The sequence below is a fragment of the Oryza sativa genome, chromosome 5 (genome assembly GCF_034140825.1).
Source record: "Oryza sativa Japonica Group chromosome 5, ASM3414082v1".
Classification (NCBI taxonomy): Eukaryota; Viridiplantae; Streptophyta; class Magnoliopsida; order Poales; family Poaceae; genus Oryza; species Oryza sativa.
Genome location: NC_089039.1, coordinates 13,167,826 through 13,184,184, shown reverse-complemented (window position 1 = coordinate 13,184,184; position 16,359 = coordinate 13,167,826). Strand labels below are relative to the sequence as shown.

The window sequence follows — 16,359 nt, the reverse complement described above, 5'->3', positions numbered from 1 at the left end:
ATATCCTATATAACTAAAATAAAATATAAAATTACAGTCTTATTTAACTAAAATTACATATGTAAATTCAGTTGATATTAATTACAATCCTATTTAACTAAATTTACATTTGTAAATTCAGTTGATTTGACATATAAGTGCACTGTAATTTTGATAAAAATAATATGTAAGTAAATATGTACTTATTATTTTCTTTAAAATATAAAATTATAGTCCTATATAACTAAAATTACATTTATAAATTTAGTTGATTTGACATGTAAGTGCACTTTAATTTTGATAAAAATAATGTGTAAGTAAATATGTACTTATTATTTTCTTTAAAATATAAAATTACAGTCTTATATAACTAAAATTACATATGTAAATTTAGTTGATATGACATGTAAGTGCACTGTAATTTTGATAAAAATGTTGTGTAAGTAAATTTGTATTAGTTATTTTATTTTGTAGTCCGTTGGATGCAAATCCAAGGGAAGAAAAAATCTTTAAAAATCACCCGAGTGATGTATAGGCGGTCCCAGTTTGCATTGGTTTTAGTAGTTGAAGGACTCGTTATATATATGGGAGTATTTTGGTTCAGGGATGCATTTCAAACTCGGCATAATAAGGGACTTAAGGTGAACTTATTCCTTAAAAAAAATCGCAGCCTCACCCCCAAATGGTTTCAGCTCATCAAACCCGCGTTTCCCAAACTGGGCCGGTTTATCGATCCCTACCTACGAGGCTTAGGCCCATTAGCCCAAACGGCAAAAGGCCCTGATCCCTTAAACCCTAACCTAATTCTTCCTCCCTGACCCCGTCGAAGCGTCGATCCTGAACGCGACGGCGCGGCAAACCAAAGGTGCTGCGCCTGCGGGAGTGGTGGTGCACGCATTAGCCAACTCGACGCGTGAGGAGGAGGCGGCCGCGGAGCGTCCAGCGATGTCCGGCGCTGGTGGCGGATTCCTCGCCGACGCGAACGACCCCTGGCTCAAGCCGCGGCTGCTGCGGGCGGTGGTCGGCGAGCGGCTGCCGAGGCCCGGGACCGACCTGCCGCCGGCGGAGCTCGCCTCCATCCTCGACGCGGTGCGCACGCATGGCCTCCTTACGGAGCGCCAACCCGGGCCGCACGACCCGAAGCTCGCCGAGGCGTGGCGTGCCGCCGTCGACGCGTGGGTCGAGCGCATTGGTGAGCTCATGCAGAACAACTTGGTATGTTGGCCTCTTGTCCGTTTGGCTCCCTACACTGTCATTTTGGTCTGATTTCGGTATAATCTTTCTCTATTTCTCGAAGGATGTTGTCTATAATCACTTAAATTCATTTAGAATCGTAGTCTCTATAGAGAAAAAAAATCTGTTCTATATTGTTCACGTTTGGTTTAATTGTGTAAGTTTTGTCGACTTTTATATAAATTGTGGATAAAACATGTGTTAGAGGTAAATGCGGAACTAAGCAAGTTCATGGATATATCCCTTCCCTTTTTGTTCACATGTCTATATTATATCCTTGCAGTTGAGGGCACAAGTGACAACTGGATAACTTAGGGATTTCAACTGCAACTTTCTAAAAAAAACAATTCCTAATGAATTTATTTCAATCACGGATGTGCATGGAGAATGTTTGATATTGCAAATTTATAATTGCTATCAAGTGTCACTGCACATAATTTGATTACAAGCAATGAATCACCTGCACTAATTTCAACATATGTTCTTTCTGAAATTTCTGAAATCATGTTAAGCTATTCAACTCGTTTTGTTATATGTCCTTCAGAGTATTAAGGACATTATGTGTTCTATTTATGTATTTTTGAACTAATGGCCACTTAATTACAAAAGTTTCCTGCCTCTTTATCACTGCCTGTTGTAAAAATTATCACTAGAACAAACATATAGCACAGTGTACATTTGTCAATACCATTTCTTTGTTATCCTGTGCCACATAATGGTCTTAACAATATGGGTGAGTTTCTGCAATCTAAAACTATTGTTTTCTTGGTTTCACATATTTTTGGTTCTTCGATGAAAAGGAAAATGGATTAGAATTTTTCCACTAATATGTTCACCTTTCTTTTGTCATTTATTTGTGTAGCCATACAGTTGTTGGTTGGGTACTTGCTTTCTCGGTCTGACGTTCCAAGAGTGCTGCAATGAGCGCTTTGCAGAATCATACTCCAGTTGGTTTGAGAAAATTCTTAGTAACTTGCAGGTAATGCATTACCAACACTTGTAAATTGATCATATGTTTGGTTCATGCTAAGGTATCACATTGATATGCACAAGGCGTTACCAACAAATCATAAATTATGGACTGTTAGGTGATATCTATCATCCATGTCTTTATGATCAATTTAGAGTTGCAGTTGTGTTTTTGAAATCAGAAAAAAATCATATTATGTGAAACTTTTATTATTTTACTTTTCATTGTTTACTGCTTATGAAGTATTTGGTACCAGTTTAGTAGTTCCTCCAAGTTAAATTTGGTGTTATGCTGGCATGCTTGGTTCAACTTATTCTTTAAAACTGAAGCTGATTTATAATATTAGAATTTGGTTTTATGATCACTCTCTGCCCGAAAACCCCCGTGGGTGATGACCAATTGAGAAATGGAAAATCTATTGAAAAACTTTATACTGCTTGCCAGGAGTTGATTTCATTCATAATCTTTTCATGCCTGAAGAGGCAACTTTTCTAAAACATTATGTGTTTGTGCACATCATCATAGATTGTTAATTTTTTGCCTGATACATTATCATCTCTTTTCAGGAACCATCTACTGTGCAACTTGTTATTATAGTCTCTTGTACTTCCATGTCTGATTTATTTGTGAGGTATGTGATAGTGTCGATGTCCTTTTTCATACACAATACCTGGGTTATCTATTGGCTGGATGGCACTGCGCGATCCATTTGAAACATCAGAACTTGGTTGGACATGTGGGGATAATGACTGCCAAACTGATACCGTTAAATGTTATCAGTTTTTGTATATCTCATCTTGTAGCTTAGTGTTACAGCTTAATGGCCTGAACTAATACTGCCACTATGCTGCAGCCATGAACAAGGTTAAGAACTGGGCGTTTTCATGAATGCTTTCTTATCTTGACTATGGTTTCAAAATATTGTATGGTTTATTTATTTATTTCTAAGCATTGTTCTTGCAAATGCCTTTTCAGGTTTCACGGTTTATTTATTGCATTTATTCTTCATGTGCTTATTTTGTTTAACAGAAAACAATATATTTTTCTGCTTGCTTAGACTGGCAAGGTTTTTGAACTTAAAGAAAGAGGCATCATCATTTGCTGGAAGACTTGTTGAACCTGTGCTGCTGCTTTTAAATGGAAATGGTCAAGTGGCTGTAGGTTCTTTTCCTCCACAGGTTTATATTTTTATCTCAACCACTCGAGGAGAAAATTTCATCTATCCATTTGCAGGATGAAGCAGTTGATTTGCTGAGGACAGTTATTAAATTGTACCCATCATCTTTAAATCGACATTACAATAAAGTACGTCTGGTTTTTATATTATAAGCTCTTTCTGTACATATGTATAGTCCAGTATCCACAAAAGAAAAATCTCTTTGAGAATAGGTTAAAAATAAAAAGAGCAAGTTTTTACAATATATTTTTTTATCACAAATTTTGAAATTGTACAAGATGTTTCATGATGATTTTCTTTACTTCGTATGATTTTAAGCAACAAAAGACTGTTGGAGCTCAAGGTTTTTCGTAAATTACTTGTTTACAATATAGACATGGTCACTGGAAATTCATAGATAGATGTGTTGTTGTAGTGACAGTACTAAAACCCTTCCTGTTAGGGCATGTACATGTATAAAGTGATGCCATGGTAATCCTTTGCTGATGTGGAGGTATAGGAGGAGAGAACAATGTAGTTGCCTCCTTTGCAAAATGATGACCTAGGCGCAGACATGATGCTGTGTTCACATGCTGATCCATTCCAGGATTACAGCATCATGTTGTCCGCCAGCCCTAATGGTGGTGATAAAGCCTCCTTAGGTGGAGGTGTTGCCACTTTCTTGCTCTTCCAATTGACAATGTTTATTGTTTCAATGCTTGTTGTTTGATGTTTGAATATGTGGAATTTATTGTGATGGGAACAGGGGTGGATTTTTTAGGGGCAAGGGTAAGAAGAGCCGTGAAATGCCCATGATTTGCTTGGGCAGGAGTGTTAGTTGATCTCTGTTCTTAGCTGATACTAGTAGACTTTTGAGCTACCTGCTTATTCAAGTACTTGCAGTATGAGTGCTTCATGTGAAATTTTCTAGAGCATTAGTCAAATTTGCCATGTGAATTTTTACAGCATCTTTTACTCACTTGCAATCAGTATATTTTATCGTGTATGGCATTGTCTTGTACATTTGCATCCAAGCAACACATAAACCACAAAGACGAAAATTTACTTGAGATTACCACAATTCTTAGCTCAATGCAAGCAAATATTGTATGGTCATACAGAGAACTCAATAGACATATCATTGTTTATGTTATCTTTTGCACTGTCTTTAGATGATGTGGAAGGGTGATATAGACAACTGTCTACACCTTTGTGCATGCCCTTGTACTATTTCTTAAAGTTGCTATTTACAAATTCAGGTTGAATCCGCCATTGCAACAAATGTAATGAGTTCAGAAGTCAATATCAAACTAAAGGAGGTAAGGGGATGTATGCTTTTAGACTATATCATTGGAGTAGTCTTGACAAAATTATCTCCATTTATTTTCTTCCCTTCACTGATTGTTTGTGATGACATTGCCTTTTGAGTTGACAAGCCTCTGCCTTTTCCACTCCAGAAATTCGCAAGAGCCTTAGCATCATTACCTTCTGTCCGAGTATCTGAGGAGAGTTGGTCATTGATGATTCAAAAGATACTAATTGTGGTAAATAATCTTTTGAATGATGCATTTATTGGGCTGGAAGAAGGTAGATTCAGTTGTCTTTTAAATTTTATTACATCTTTACAATTTAGGATGATATTTAACTATTGCTTTTGCAGAAAAGAAAGGCCATGAGATTCTAATGTTACTAGTTCCACCTGGAAATGATCCTCCACTAATGCTGGGAGATCAAACAAAGTGGTCTGGAGGAAATGTGCATGTCACAAAGAAATTTCGTGTCTATACTGTTCCTACTATTTCAGTCCTTATTCATTGCTGCTGTGTGATGCTGACTAGTTATTATCCAGTTCAGGTATGCCCAAAGAACTTACTGCATATTCGTGGCACTTCTAAGCTACTTCACAAAATATCATTTCGTTTTAATTCCTTATTTTTACTCAAAAGGTGAATGTCCCAGTGCGTGCTTTGATAGCTTTGACACGGAGAGTTCTGTCAGTTGATGGGTCATTGCATAAAAAGTTATTCCCTTCAACAACTTCCTTGCACCAAGAGCTTATTTGTTTTGAGCTTCCATCATTGCATTCTACTTTCTTGGATTTGCTCAGTGCAACAATAAAAGGAATGCGAAGGTAAAGTTCATATTACCTCTTGTCATTATTATTATTATTTATATCTCTATGCAAGACAATCATGCACTATTTTTCAGTAGATTCAGTGAATAGCATCCCATTTCTTTTGCCGAAAAGTGAAGAAAATACAGTCACATTTGCACATATGCAGCACAAGGATACTAATATTTGATTTTGCAGTAATTCTGAGTTCTTTTTTGGGTTTCCATGAAACTATTCTCTTGGTATTGTCTAGCATTTGAGCTTATAAATGGGAATGAAATTTCTAATTTAGACTTGTCATCCTGCAGCCAACTTTTGCCACATGCTGCTAATATTGTTCGGCTCATAACTAAGTACTTTGAAATAGCGAAGTTGTCTACTATGAGGACAAAAGTATACGGCATTGTGCAGCAGTTGCTGACATCCATGGGCGTTGGTAGGTGACTCTTTATTTCTTTACTGTTGTGTAATGCTGCATTTTAATAAATACTGCTGATCAAGTTCTTGTAATCATCATAGTACTGTAATGACTGATTAGTTGAAAATCTTTCCTCTTTTTTCCCTTTGAGAAGTGTAAATGCATCATTCTTCAAATGGTTTCTTAAGCATGTTGTGTAAGCAGAGTAATATAGTTTATAATAATCCTTCGGGAGTGATGCCCTAACAGAATATCAAGTTTGTCATGTTCAGGGTCTTTGCCATGCTCAATCTGGCTAGTCTTGGAAATATGAATGCCTCTTGTTGTGCAGAATGGATTATATAGTTTAATATCCTTTCAATCTTCAGGAGCTGAAGTCCTCACTTGTACATTCAAGTTGCCTATGTGATTTGATCGTTTCTGTTTTTTTTTTCTTTGGTGAATGGATGTTACACTTGTAGTTGCATCATGTACATTTTTTATGTATATTTTGTTTGTTTTGTTAGTAAATGTCCAGTTGCATCGAGTGTTGAATAACTTGCGTCATTGTTATCAGGGATATCTATGCACTTGCTTGAGGCCATAGTAAGCAATTCAGTTGCTGATCTGGACGACAGCTGTGGCCAAGATATGACTTCATTAAGCACAAAACCTACTATAGCGACAAATGAATCATCATCAAAAAGTTATTCCAAGAAGAGGAAGCAAGAAACAGATTCACAAAATTTACATGTCTCCGGTTCAGACAAAACAGTAATCAGCCCTAAGAAAAGGAAAAGTTCTTCCATGTCAACTACTTCTGAAACTACAGCTGATGTTAGAATGTTGACTCCACTCTCTGTGAAACTAGCAGCTCTTGAAACGCTGGAAATTCTACTTAATGTGGTATGCCAACTTTCTCACTATTGTTCTAATACTTTTGATGTCTTTACGTTTCTTAGTACAGCCCGTTTTTATTGTTCATAGTATTCTGAATATATGTAAGACATCCATGAGAACAAGGATTTATCTGTGATCTGTGACACATTTGGAGACTATTAATTGTAAATGAAAAAAATATTAAATCTGCAATTAAATTTTATTTGTAACCACAAGTTAACATACTGTATGGTAAAATTCAATGTACATGGAATTATGTCATGTATTGATTGTTTAAACCATAGGTGGTACCCATTTAGAATAAAGCTTTCAGTTCTAGTGAAATATGTGAAATTTTGAAGCTTGGCAGCAGTAACTGGTCAAAGCATGCCTCTGATACTGGAAGTGTTGAAACTACATTGCCCGTGATGGTTTAAGTGGGAAGATCACACTCATCCTGAATTAATTGGCAATGCAACCATCATATCCAGGGTTTCTTTTACTGCCAATTGGCATACCTTCAGGTTTACTTAATACTGTAACCCTACCAAGTTCAAAAGAAATTTAAACAAAAATTTGAATTTTTGGTAAATATCATCCTGTTTCCCCACTGTTCACCGTGGTAACCTCATGGTTACTGTGGTTACCAGGCTTACCACCGTTGGAGATAATTATTTTTCTTATCATGAATTATTGTCACTGTGCTATACTGTTTTGAAGTATTTAGATTGCTGTTGCATCCAGTCAGTACTTTGCTGACTGGCCGTCTGGCCCTCGGCTGGTATTTACAATTGTTTCATGTATTTAGTAAGATCACAACGGTTAGATGTAATATTCATTGTATCACTTGGAGCAGGGGGGTTCACTGAGGACAGATCACTGGAGGGCAGAGGTGGACTTGCTCCTAATTAACATAGCTAGAAGTGCTTGTGACACAGGAGGGAGGTACGAGTACAAACTATCATCTGCAGTTGGGGAGACAAGCATAGCAGACTTCCAGCTTGCTTCATTGAAGGCATTGTTGGCATCTTTTCTTTCTTCTCATGCCCGCCCTCCTTATTTAGCCCAAGGAATTGAACTCTTCAGAAGAGGTAAAATCTCAAGCTTGTTGTCTGACAACCACCTACTAATCTATGGATGTAGTTAGTTTATGTCCCAAGTAATTTATAGTTAATACTCAAAAGTAAGATTAAATTGTGCTGCAAAGAATAGGCACTGAACGGAATATAAGATGGCAAGAATAAATCTTATGAAGTGCCTGAATTAGTGAGATGATACAACAGCTGTTTTAGTTTGTAGTGATGACGGTAGGTTCTACAAAATATTCCTCTCCCCACCTCCCCGGCATTAAAAAAAAAGAGAAAGGATCAAGATTTGCATGATATGACACTGCCCACCTCTCCATATTAAGCATTGGTAGATTCTAGAGTGGTGGGGACATTTTCTCCAAAGGAAGTTGCCAATTAAACTTTCGCCTGAAGTGCATATAGTAAGATTTTATTATCAAATAAAAGTAGTTAAAGAAATCTGTACTGGTTTGGTTGCTATAGAAATCTGCATGTCATTCCTTATGTTGTCATGACTGAGAATGTATAGAATAGGCTTAAAACTTAAAGGGTTCCTAATTTGTACTTCCAGCCACTTTCAATACATGTGAGTTACTGTGGGCTGGCATTTTATTCTCTGTTGTTATTAGTTATTACAATTTTGTACTTATGTATTTTGTTCCAGATTTTATTTATGACACACAACACGAGCCCTATTTGGAATACATAGTTTTGTTCCAAATTGTCGTGAGTCCCATGGGAATTGGAAAAGGATTCCTCCATTCTAAACTTATATTTTAAAAGCTCATGTGCAAAGCAAATAGTTTCTGCTGCAACACATGGAATTTAGTGCTAGTACTGACAAAATCAATAATCTCAATAATTCTAGTCTGAACACATCATAGTACTGAATTTGTTAGCTCGTGTACGTTATTTGTAGGATTTTTCATAAATGATTGCAATCTCTTCTCACATGTTTATGCTTGATCTGATTTTGAATTTTGTTTACAGTTTTATCCAAGCTTGTTGATAATTTATATATGTCAAGTATAGAATATATTAATTGTTTATTTAAGTATTGTAGCAACAGTAGGCTCTATGCTAGTATGTTACTAATTTCTATCATTTGATCATTACAGGAAAGCTAGAGATAGGCACTAAGCTTGCAGAATTTTGTTCACATGCTTTGCTGGCTTTGGATGTCCTTACACATCCTCGAGCACTTTCTCTAGAAAGTGCAGCTCCTTCAGGCCCTGGACTCACCTACGGTGCACCTGAAAAGGCAATTTTCGGTACTGAAAAATATAGGTTTTCACTGTCTGGAAACCAATCTCAGGCTTTGGAGGATGACGACCCTTATGATGATTGGTTGACATCCACCAAGGTCAGTGAACCAACAGGTTCTCCAGCGAAAGATAGCCCTGTAGGAAAAGAGAAAGCAATTGAGAAGTCGCAAGGTGAAAAGCAAATCACCCCTGTGGAAGAACATCAACAAATAGATTTAGCTGTAGTTCCTGCGGCCATACAAGACGTTCCAACGTCTGGGAAGACTGATATTGAAATGGCGGATGCGGCCACTACAGAAACGGTCAATCTAAAAGCAACGGATAATCCTTCAAGCTCCAATGATGGTTTAACTCAAGTCCGCACACTGCTACCTGATCTCAACCAACAGGTAGCTGCCCCAGTCTCCGACGAAGGGCACACTGACATTGTCGATCATCTTCGGAACAAAACGTCAGCTTTTGATGCATCATTAAGCAAAACAGTAACTGGAGGTGAAGCACCGCAATCTGGTTCTGGTTCTTCCCACTTCATGCAGTCCAGCAAAACTGATGATTCTGATGTGGAATCAGAAGATTCAATGCCAGGTATTGTTGATGGCGACCCTGACTCTGACTAGATTTGAATAACATTTAATGTATCAATGTATCTTGCTTTTTAAGACTGAGTATATGTCATGGACTAATGATCGTCAGAAGCGTTAAGGCTGTTGTATTCCATCACTTACCTTGACAAACTACTAGCATTAAGTAGAGCACAGCATGATTGATCATGACGGAGCCACTTGTTACTCCTACAATAGATGTCGCAGTAAGGTGGCTTCGACGGAAATATTTTTCAGGCATTTTGCATTGGTACTGGGTATTGTCTGGTGGGTTTTATATGTGTTTTCTGGCAGTGAACATCCGGTTTGCACATTGATTTGCAAACAAAAGCAAAAATTTGCAAGCATGCTTGAAATCTCCTCGAATTGGGAGCATAAGATATTTAACAGCTTGTCTTGAGTCTTAACGTGGGGGCAGAGATCCTAACTAAGCAGATGAGCAAAGACGAGTAAAGTCACGGAGGACACAACTATACTATAGGACGTGACTAAAGTACGTTGATCATGTGCACTTGTTGGTTTTAACTTTTAAGTAGCTAACCCCTCTCTTATTGCTAAAAGTAGCATATATATTTGTGCACGTTTGTTTCTTTCAGTAAGTTTAAGAGTTATTTCTATGTGGAATTACTTCTCTTTTTTCACCACAGATTTTCCTTCTTTTGAAATACAATTACTTATACTTTAAATGTTTTCTTATAGTTACTTTCTATCTGATGCGAAATAAAACATATCCAATCATCGTTAAAATAAATATATCCTCACGTTGATATATGTAATGGCCGGCCCTGGATATTTGTACATGATTGTGAAAAGTTATTTATATTTTCCCCAGAGTTACTTCTGTTTTTTAAAAAAAGTTACTTCCTATATGATATAAAATTACTTTTTTCAAGACAAAAAAATATAGGCGCTTTCTTCAAATAAAACAAAATTCATGTATTTACTTCATATAGTTCTTTATTCCAACTCGTTAACTGTTACGTCCAATACTATTGAGAGTTACTTCTACCGCTGAGCTATAACTAGGTGAAATCCCGCGTATTGCTGCGGGAATTTAGTATGATAATAATAAAAAAAATAACATGTAAGATAGCTAGATAACATCAGATTAAGTAAATTAATGTTGTTTATGATAATTTAAATTTAAATAGTATGTAGAATGGTGATTCAAACGTAAACGTAAAAAGTAAGGTGGTATGATTTTATGGAATAAGAAAAGTAGGGAGATAGTTTGGACCGTAGATTAATCATCTAAAGGCTAAAAACAATTAATGTGATATGACTTAATTAGAGAAAGAAAGGAGAAAGATAATTTGAACCATGGATTAATCATTTAAGCACTAACTAAGTGAGAATGAACTATATAAATATATATAAGTATATAGGATATCATAAAACATAATAAAGATATACATTGTAACATTATGTGAATTATGTTGGGTGATAATTTAACATGTTTGTATATGAAAAGCTCTTAAATTATAAAAACTATAAATATATAGCATGTTTGCATGATGTTTAAATGTGATGATTGTTAGTGGATGATGATATGACATCTTGTTAATTAGTGGATGATGATGTGGCATCTTGTTAGTGGATGATGATGTGGCATCTTTGCATGTTAAACTTAAGGAGTTAGTGGGGGATAACTTTATAGTAAGATAGGATTTGAATAATTTGTTTTTAAATATTTAGAAATTAAATGTATTCAATAATAGGCTTGTTTCGCTATACATTTTAAGTGGAGTACGATGGTTTTAAGCATGTAGTATACTATTTAAAACATATAGTATATAATCAGAGATATAGTACATATTATGTAGAGAGAAAATTGACTAGTATTATATGACCATTTTGGCTGATGACTGCTTTTTTATTTTTTGAACTAGGGCCAGCAGGCCCCCATTTCTTTTACTATAAACGAGATAATGTCTCCTAAACAGAGGTTCTAGAAAAGAAAAACACAAAGAAAGATCGGAACATCTGGTGAAGGGAACCGGGGGTAACATTTCCACCCTTTTTCCCAGATTGAGTCTAACTATTCAAAAGCTATCGGCCTATTACGGCTGTGTTTAGTTCACGCTAGAATTGGAAGTTTGGTTGAAATTGGAATGATGTGACGGAAAAGTTGAAAGTTTGTGTGTAGGAGAATTTCGATGTGATAGAAAAGTTGAAAGTTTGAAGAAAAACTTTAAAACTAAACACGGCCTACAGGGCTTTCCAGAGCCCAAAACAATATCACAGAGACAGGGCGAGGAATTATCACGAAGCAAAACACAGACATCACAGTTTTTCTAACATTTTGGTTGATGACTGCTATTAAACTTTCCTTGCATCACGATTAATGCGGCCTGAACCAATCAAATAGCCAATCGGTGGCCCATGCGGCGTGATGCGATTAGACTAACAGTACCTACACACTCACTTCCTCCGTCAAAAAATTAAAATAAAAAATTAGATGGGATAGATCTTAGTAAAATAAATCTGAACACAAAGGGAGTAGATTTCGTAATATCTAACTATAGCCCATTTTTAATATTTGGAATCGATATGTTGAACCAGATATACATGGCATACCATTACAACACATCAATAATATTTTCAATTCACGTCAAAATATGATATGCTCCCCCATATCATATCATATTATAAGGCACTTTAATTTTTTTTAAAGCCAAACTTGTTTGAGTTTTATCAAATTTATAGAAAACGATAGCAATATTTTCAACATTGAATGAACATATTATCAAATTTGTAGATTTCTATAGTCTATAAAAACATGGCAATTGTGAGAGTTGTTATATTTCTCTTCAAATAATATATAAAAGTATCCCCGAAAAAAAGATAATATATAAAAGTATATGGTATCCACTATCCAAGTGTAGCCCAGCTATAATGTTTTGATTTATATTGGGATCAAATATGATAATTTTAGACAAATTTTGCTACAGGACATCGTGACTTCGCGGCTTTATCAATAGGACACCACAAGAAGTGACTTTCAGGGAAAACACTCTATAAATGTGATAATTTGCCAGCAGATACAACACCCATTAAAATAAATAATTTTTGGTTTGAGAGGAGAGAAAAATCGTGTGAAATATAAAAATACCCCTGGACCCACATGTTTGCTCTCCCATCTCTCCTCTCTCTCTCCGTCGGTGTCGTGGAGGTCATTGCCAACTAAGGGGAAGCAGCGCCGGTGGGCAGGAGAGGGAGGCATCGCGTGCAAAACCAGCCATGGCGGTGGCTGTGTTCATGTGCAACTCACAGTGCCTATGTTTGGGGTATCCTCGAGCGCCTCGCCTCCACTATGGAGGTCTACAGGGAGAGGAGTAGGAGGAGGGGGCACTTGCGGACGATGTTGGCAAGGACTAGTGGCCGTGGCGGCAACGGAAGGCTCGCTGAAGTCGTCGAACGAGGCAGACAAGCAGGTTCCCTCTTGGGTGCACTGTCACGCCCAGAAGTTTCCACTTTTTCTTGCTTTAAAAATTGGTTAAATAAATTGCCCGAAGAAATTATCTTAATTAACCTAGAGCTAAATCCCTAGTTAATAAATGCAATTAATAATCGGAAATAGCGTGGTGGAATTTTTCTTGAGTTCCCCATGCTCCAATGCATTAACAAGATTTTTAGTGGAATTTTCAGAGCCTTGGAAATAATTTTAACCAATTAAAAATCACCAAAGTGCAATTTTAAATCCCAGGAAAAATCCTTTCTTTTTTTTCTTTTTCTTTTCCTTCTTTTTTCTCTATTGGGCCGTCGGCCCACTCCCTCCCGCGCTCGGCCTCCTTCCTTTGGGCCGGCCCGTTCCCCTTTCCCCTTTCTCCGGGACGCTGACAGGTGGGGCCCACCTGTCAGGTCGTCCCCTTCCTCCAGCCGCCCGCCCCACGACGGCAACCGCCGCCGAAACCGTCCGCGCCGCCGCCTTCTCCGCTCCACGCCGCGCCCCCACTCCGCGTCCCCACGTCGCCGCCCTCCCCGCCATTCCCGCCCGCACGCGCGCCGCAAATTGGCGGGATTCGATTTGAATCCCCCCTACTCTCTCTCTCTCCCCCCTCCCCACGTCGCCGGCCAAATCGGGGGGTTTCCTGGCCATGTCCGCCCCTCTCGAGCCCCTATAAAGCTTCCCCGCATCTCCCTCTCCCTTTTCCCCTTTTCGCCGTGCTCTCCCGTGCCTCCTACCGGTCACGCGCCGCTCGCCACTAGCGCCGCCGCATGCCGCCACCTCCGGTCGCGCGCCGCAGCCGCTAGAGCCGCCGCCGCGCCAAGCCGCCGCCGCCATTAGCATTGCCGCCGCGTGAGCCATCTCGGCCACCGCCTCGCGTCGCCGGAACCCCACCGGAACCCCATCTCCCTCGCGAGCCGGTGAGCTATCCATTCCCCTCCGTCTCCGGCCAGCCACTTTGGTCGTCGCGGTCGCCTTCTCCATCCCTAACTCCTCTCCTCCCCTCCTCTAGGTGTTGCCGCCGCTCGTCCGCCCCTCCTCTCGTCGGGTCATCGTCGCCGCCTTCGTCTTCCGCTCCGGCCGCCGTGTCGCCGGTGAGTCCTCCCTCCCCCTCCTTTCCTCACTTTCCCGCGAGCGCCGGCCATGCCGCTGCTCCGGCCATGCGCCGCCGCCTTTTGGCCGTCGCCGCCGCTTCCCGCACCGCCGGTCACCGCCGTCGGTGGCCGTGCCTCGCCGCCGCCTCGCCTTGGTCGGCCGGTCGGCCTTGAGGCCGAGCCGAGCCCGGCCGGCGCCTCCCTCGCCTCCCCTTTGAGCCACCGCCTGGTGGGGCCCACCTGCCAGGCGCCACCTCCCTCCCTTTGGAGCCGCTGACCCGTGGGGCCCACGTGCCGGCGCCCCCCCCCATTTCGCTGACGTCAGCCCTGGGCTTTATTGCGCAATAAAATGATTAAGGCTTTTTCTTTATTAGTAAAAACACAGTTTATCTTCTAAAATTCATAAGTAATTCATCCGAGCTCCGTTTAAGTCCATTCAAGTCTCAGTAAATCAAGAAAAATGCAAAGAATCCATTAAAAATGGTTTTGTTTCCTGTTTCAGTAGTCTTAAAGCATGTTTTGCTTGTGTGCTTTGTTTGTCGCGCAGGTTTCGGCCGTTTCGTCGATTCGCAGTTTCTCGAAGACGTTGCTGAGGTCTCATCAGTTCGAGAGTAAGGCAAGTCATGCTTTACATTTGATCATATTGTACCCAATTTACAAACACCCTGCATTTCTATTAAATGTTGCATTCTTTTACAATGTCATGTGGGATGGGTCCTATTATTTAGCCATTTATTGTTTACCATATGCCATTGATAACCTGGGTATCAAAATGATTAGATGTTGGTTTAGGAAATGCTTAGCCATGCTTAGCTCAACTAGTTCACAAAAAGGGATCACATTATTACATAGACTTTGTCTATTGGCATAGCTCTAGATTGGTGCCACCACAAGGGTGTCAGTTTATTAAAATATTCTGAATGGCGGGCTGTGAGTGCATGGTTTTGCTGGTCGCACCCATAGCAGTTAAGGACCGGTTCACGGGAAACCCTGGGAGACTTACCGTGCTTACCACAAGCGGGAGTGGGTAACTGCTTGATCTGAAGTATAGCTCGACCCTTTCCTAGGCACCGGTGGCGAGGGTGGGCGTGATGGAGTTGGGTCGGCCGAGGTGTTCAGTTGTCCAGCTGCCGGATTCACTGCGGCGCAAGAGGGGACCGCCCACTGCCTTTTGAGGGGTGGGGGTGAAACCTTAGCGTGGTGTGGATGGTTAGGGGATGGTTATGTGGAGGGTCTTGTCACGATTTCCCTCTTTGCAGTATCATGGTGATACTTCGGGGCATGGCGACATGTGTGGAATCGTGTCTTGTGGGTACAGTTGTACACCTCTGGCCAGAGTAAAACTATTCGAATAGCCGCGCCCGCGGTTATGGGCGATCAACCAGATTCACCGTGATTAGTCTCACCCCTAGTTTAGCTTAATGAACTGGTGTAGTTCAGGTGGTTGGTTGGGCCTGTTGCAACGTGGTGTAGCGTTGGACAGTGATTGGTTAATATTGATTAATTACTACAGCTGTTTTACTGCTTTCAACTACTGCTTTGAAATGCCTGCTTTATGCAAAAGAACCCCTAGCTTCCTTTGGTTATATCCTGCATCATACCTCCTCTTCCGGTATGACTTGTTGAGTACAGTGGGTAGTACTCAGTCTTGCTCTCTTTTCCCCCACACCAGAGTTGAAGTTCTTCTCAGTTGGAGCCGTCTCAGAGAGGTTGGTTTCGTCGCTGCCGTCAAGGTTTGCCTGTGGAGTGGAGTCGCCCGCTGCTGAAGTCAAGCTTCCCGGTTTAGCTCGCTTTTATCTTTCCCGCTGCATTTGTAATCTTTTATATTTTTGTAAGACGTGGGTCTGTATGTCAACAATTGTCGTTTGTGTACCCTGGCTGGTCCTGGACAGGGATTTAATGCACATTCAGCTTAGAAATTCTGGTTCGAGAATTTCTGGGTGTGACATGCACCCAGGCTCAGACGAGCCGCCGCCCTGGGCACACAAGGGCGGCAACGGGGGACAGCAAAAGCCCGTCGCTATCCAGCTACCCTTCTACGCCTACCTGCTCACCTCTGCCATCACCTTCATCATCGTTGTACGCCTCTCCACCCCTTCAACTCCTCTCTACCTCTCCGATCCCCAAATCCTATAAGATTCCCCATGGATGCTGCT

General features: G+C 40.1%; 1 protein-coding gene across 1 annotated transcript; it reads left to right on the top strand.

Annotated features, from left to right (window-relative positions):
• The first annotated feature begins 801 nt into the window (after positions 1-801).
• On the top strand, positions 802-9,914 carry LOC4338325 (uncharacterized). The gene is made up of 13 exons (XM_015781951.3): positions 802-1,194; positions 2,075-2,191; positions 2,749-2,813; positions 3,240-3,339; positions 3,416-3,487; positions 4,598-4,657; positions 4,796-4,925; positions 4,999-5,192; positions 5,285-5,469; positions 5,760-5,887; positions 6,426-6,754; positions 7,584-7,818; positions 8,913-9,914. The coding sequence occupies exons 1-13, from the start codon at positions 925-927 to the stop codon at positions 9,674-9,676; spliced, it is 2,649 nt and encodes an 882-aa protein (XP_015637437.1). The 5' UTR covers positions 802-924; the 3' UTR covers positions 9,677-9,914.
• The last annotated feature ends 6,445 nt before the right edge of the window (positions 9,915-16,359 follow it).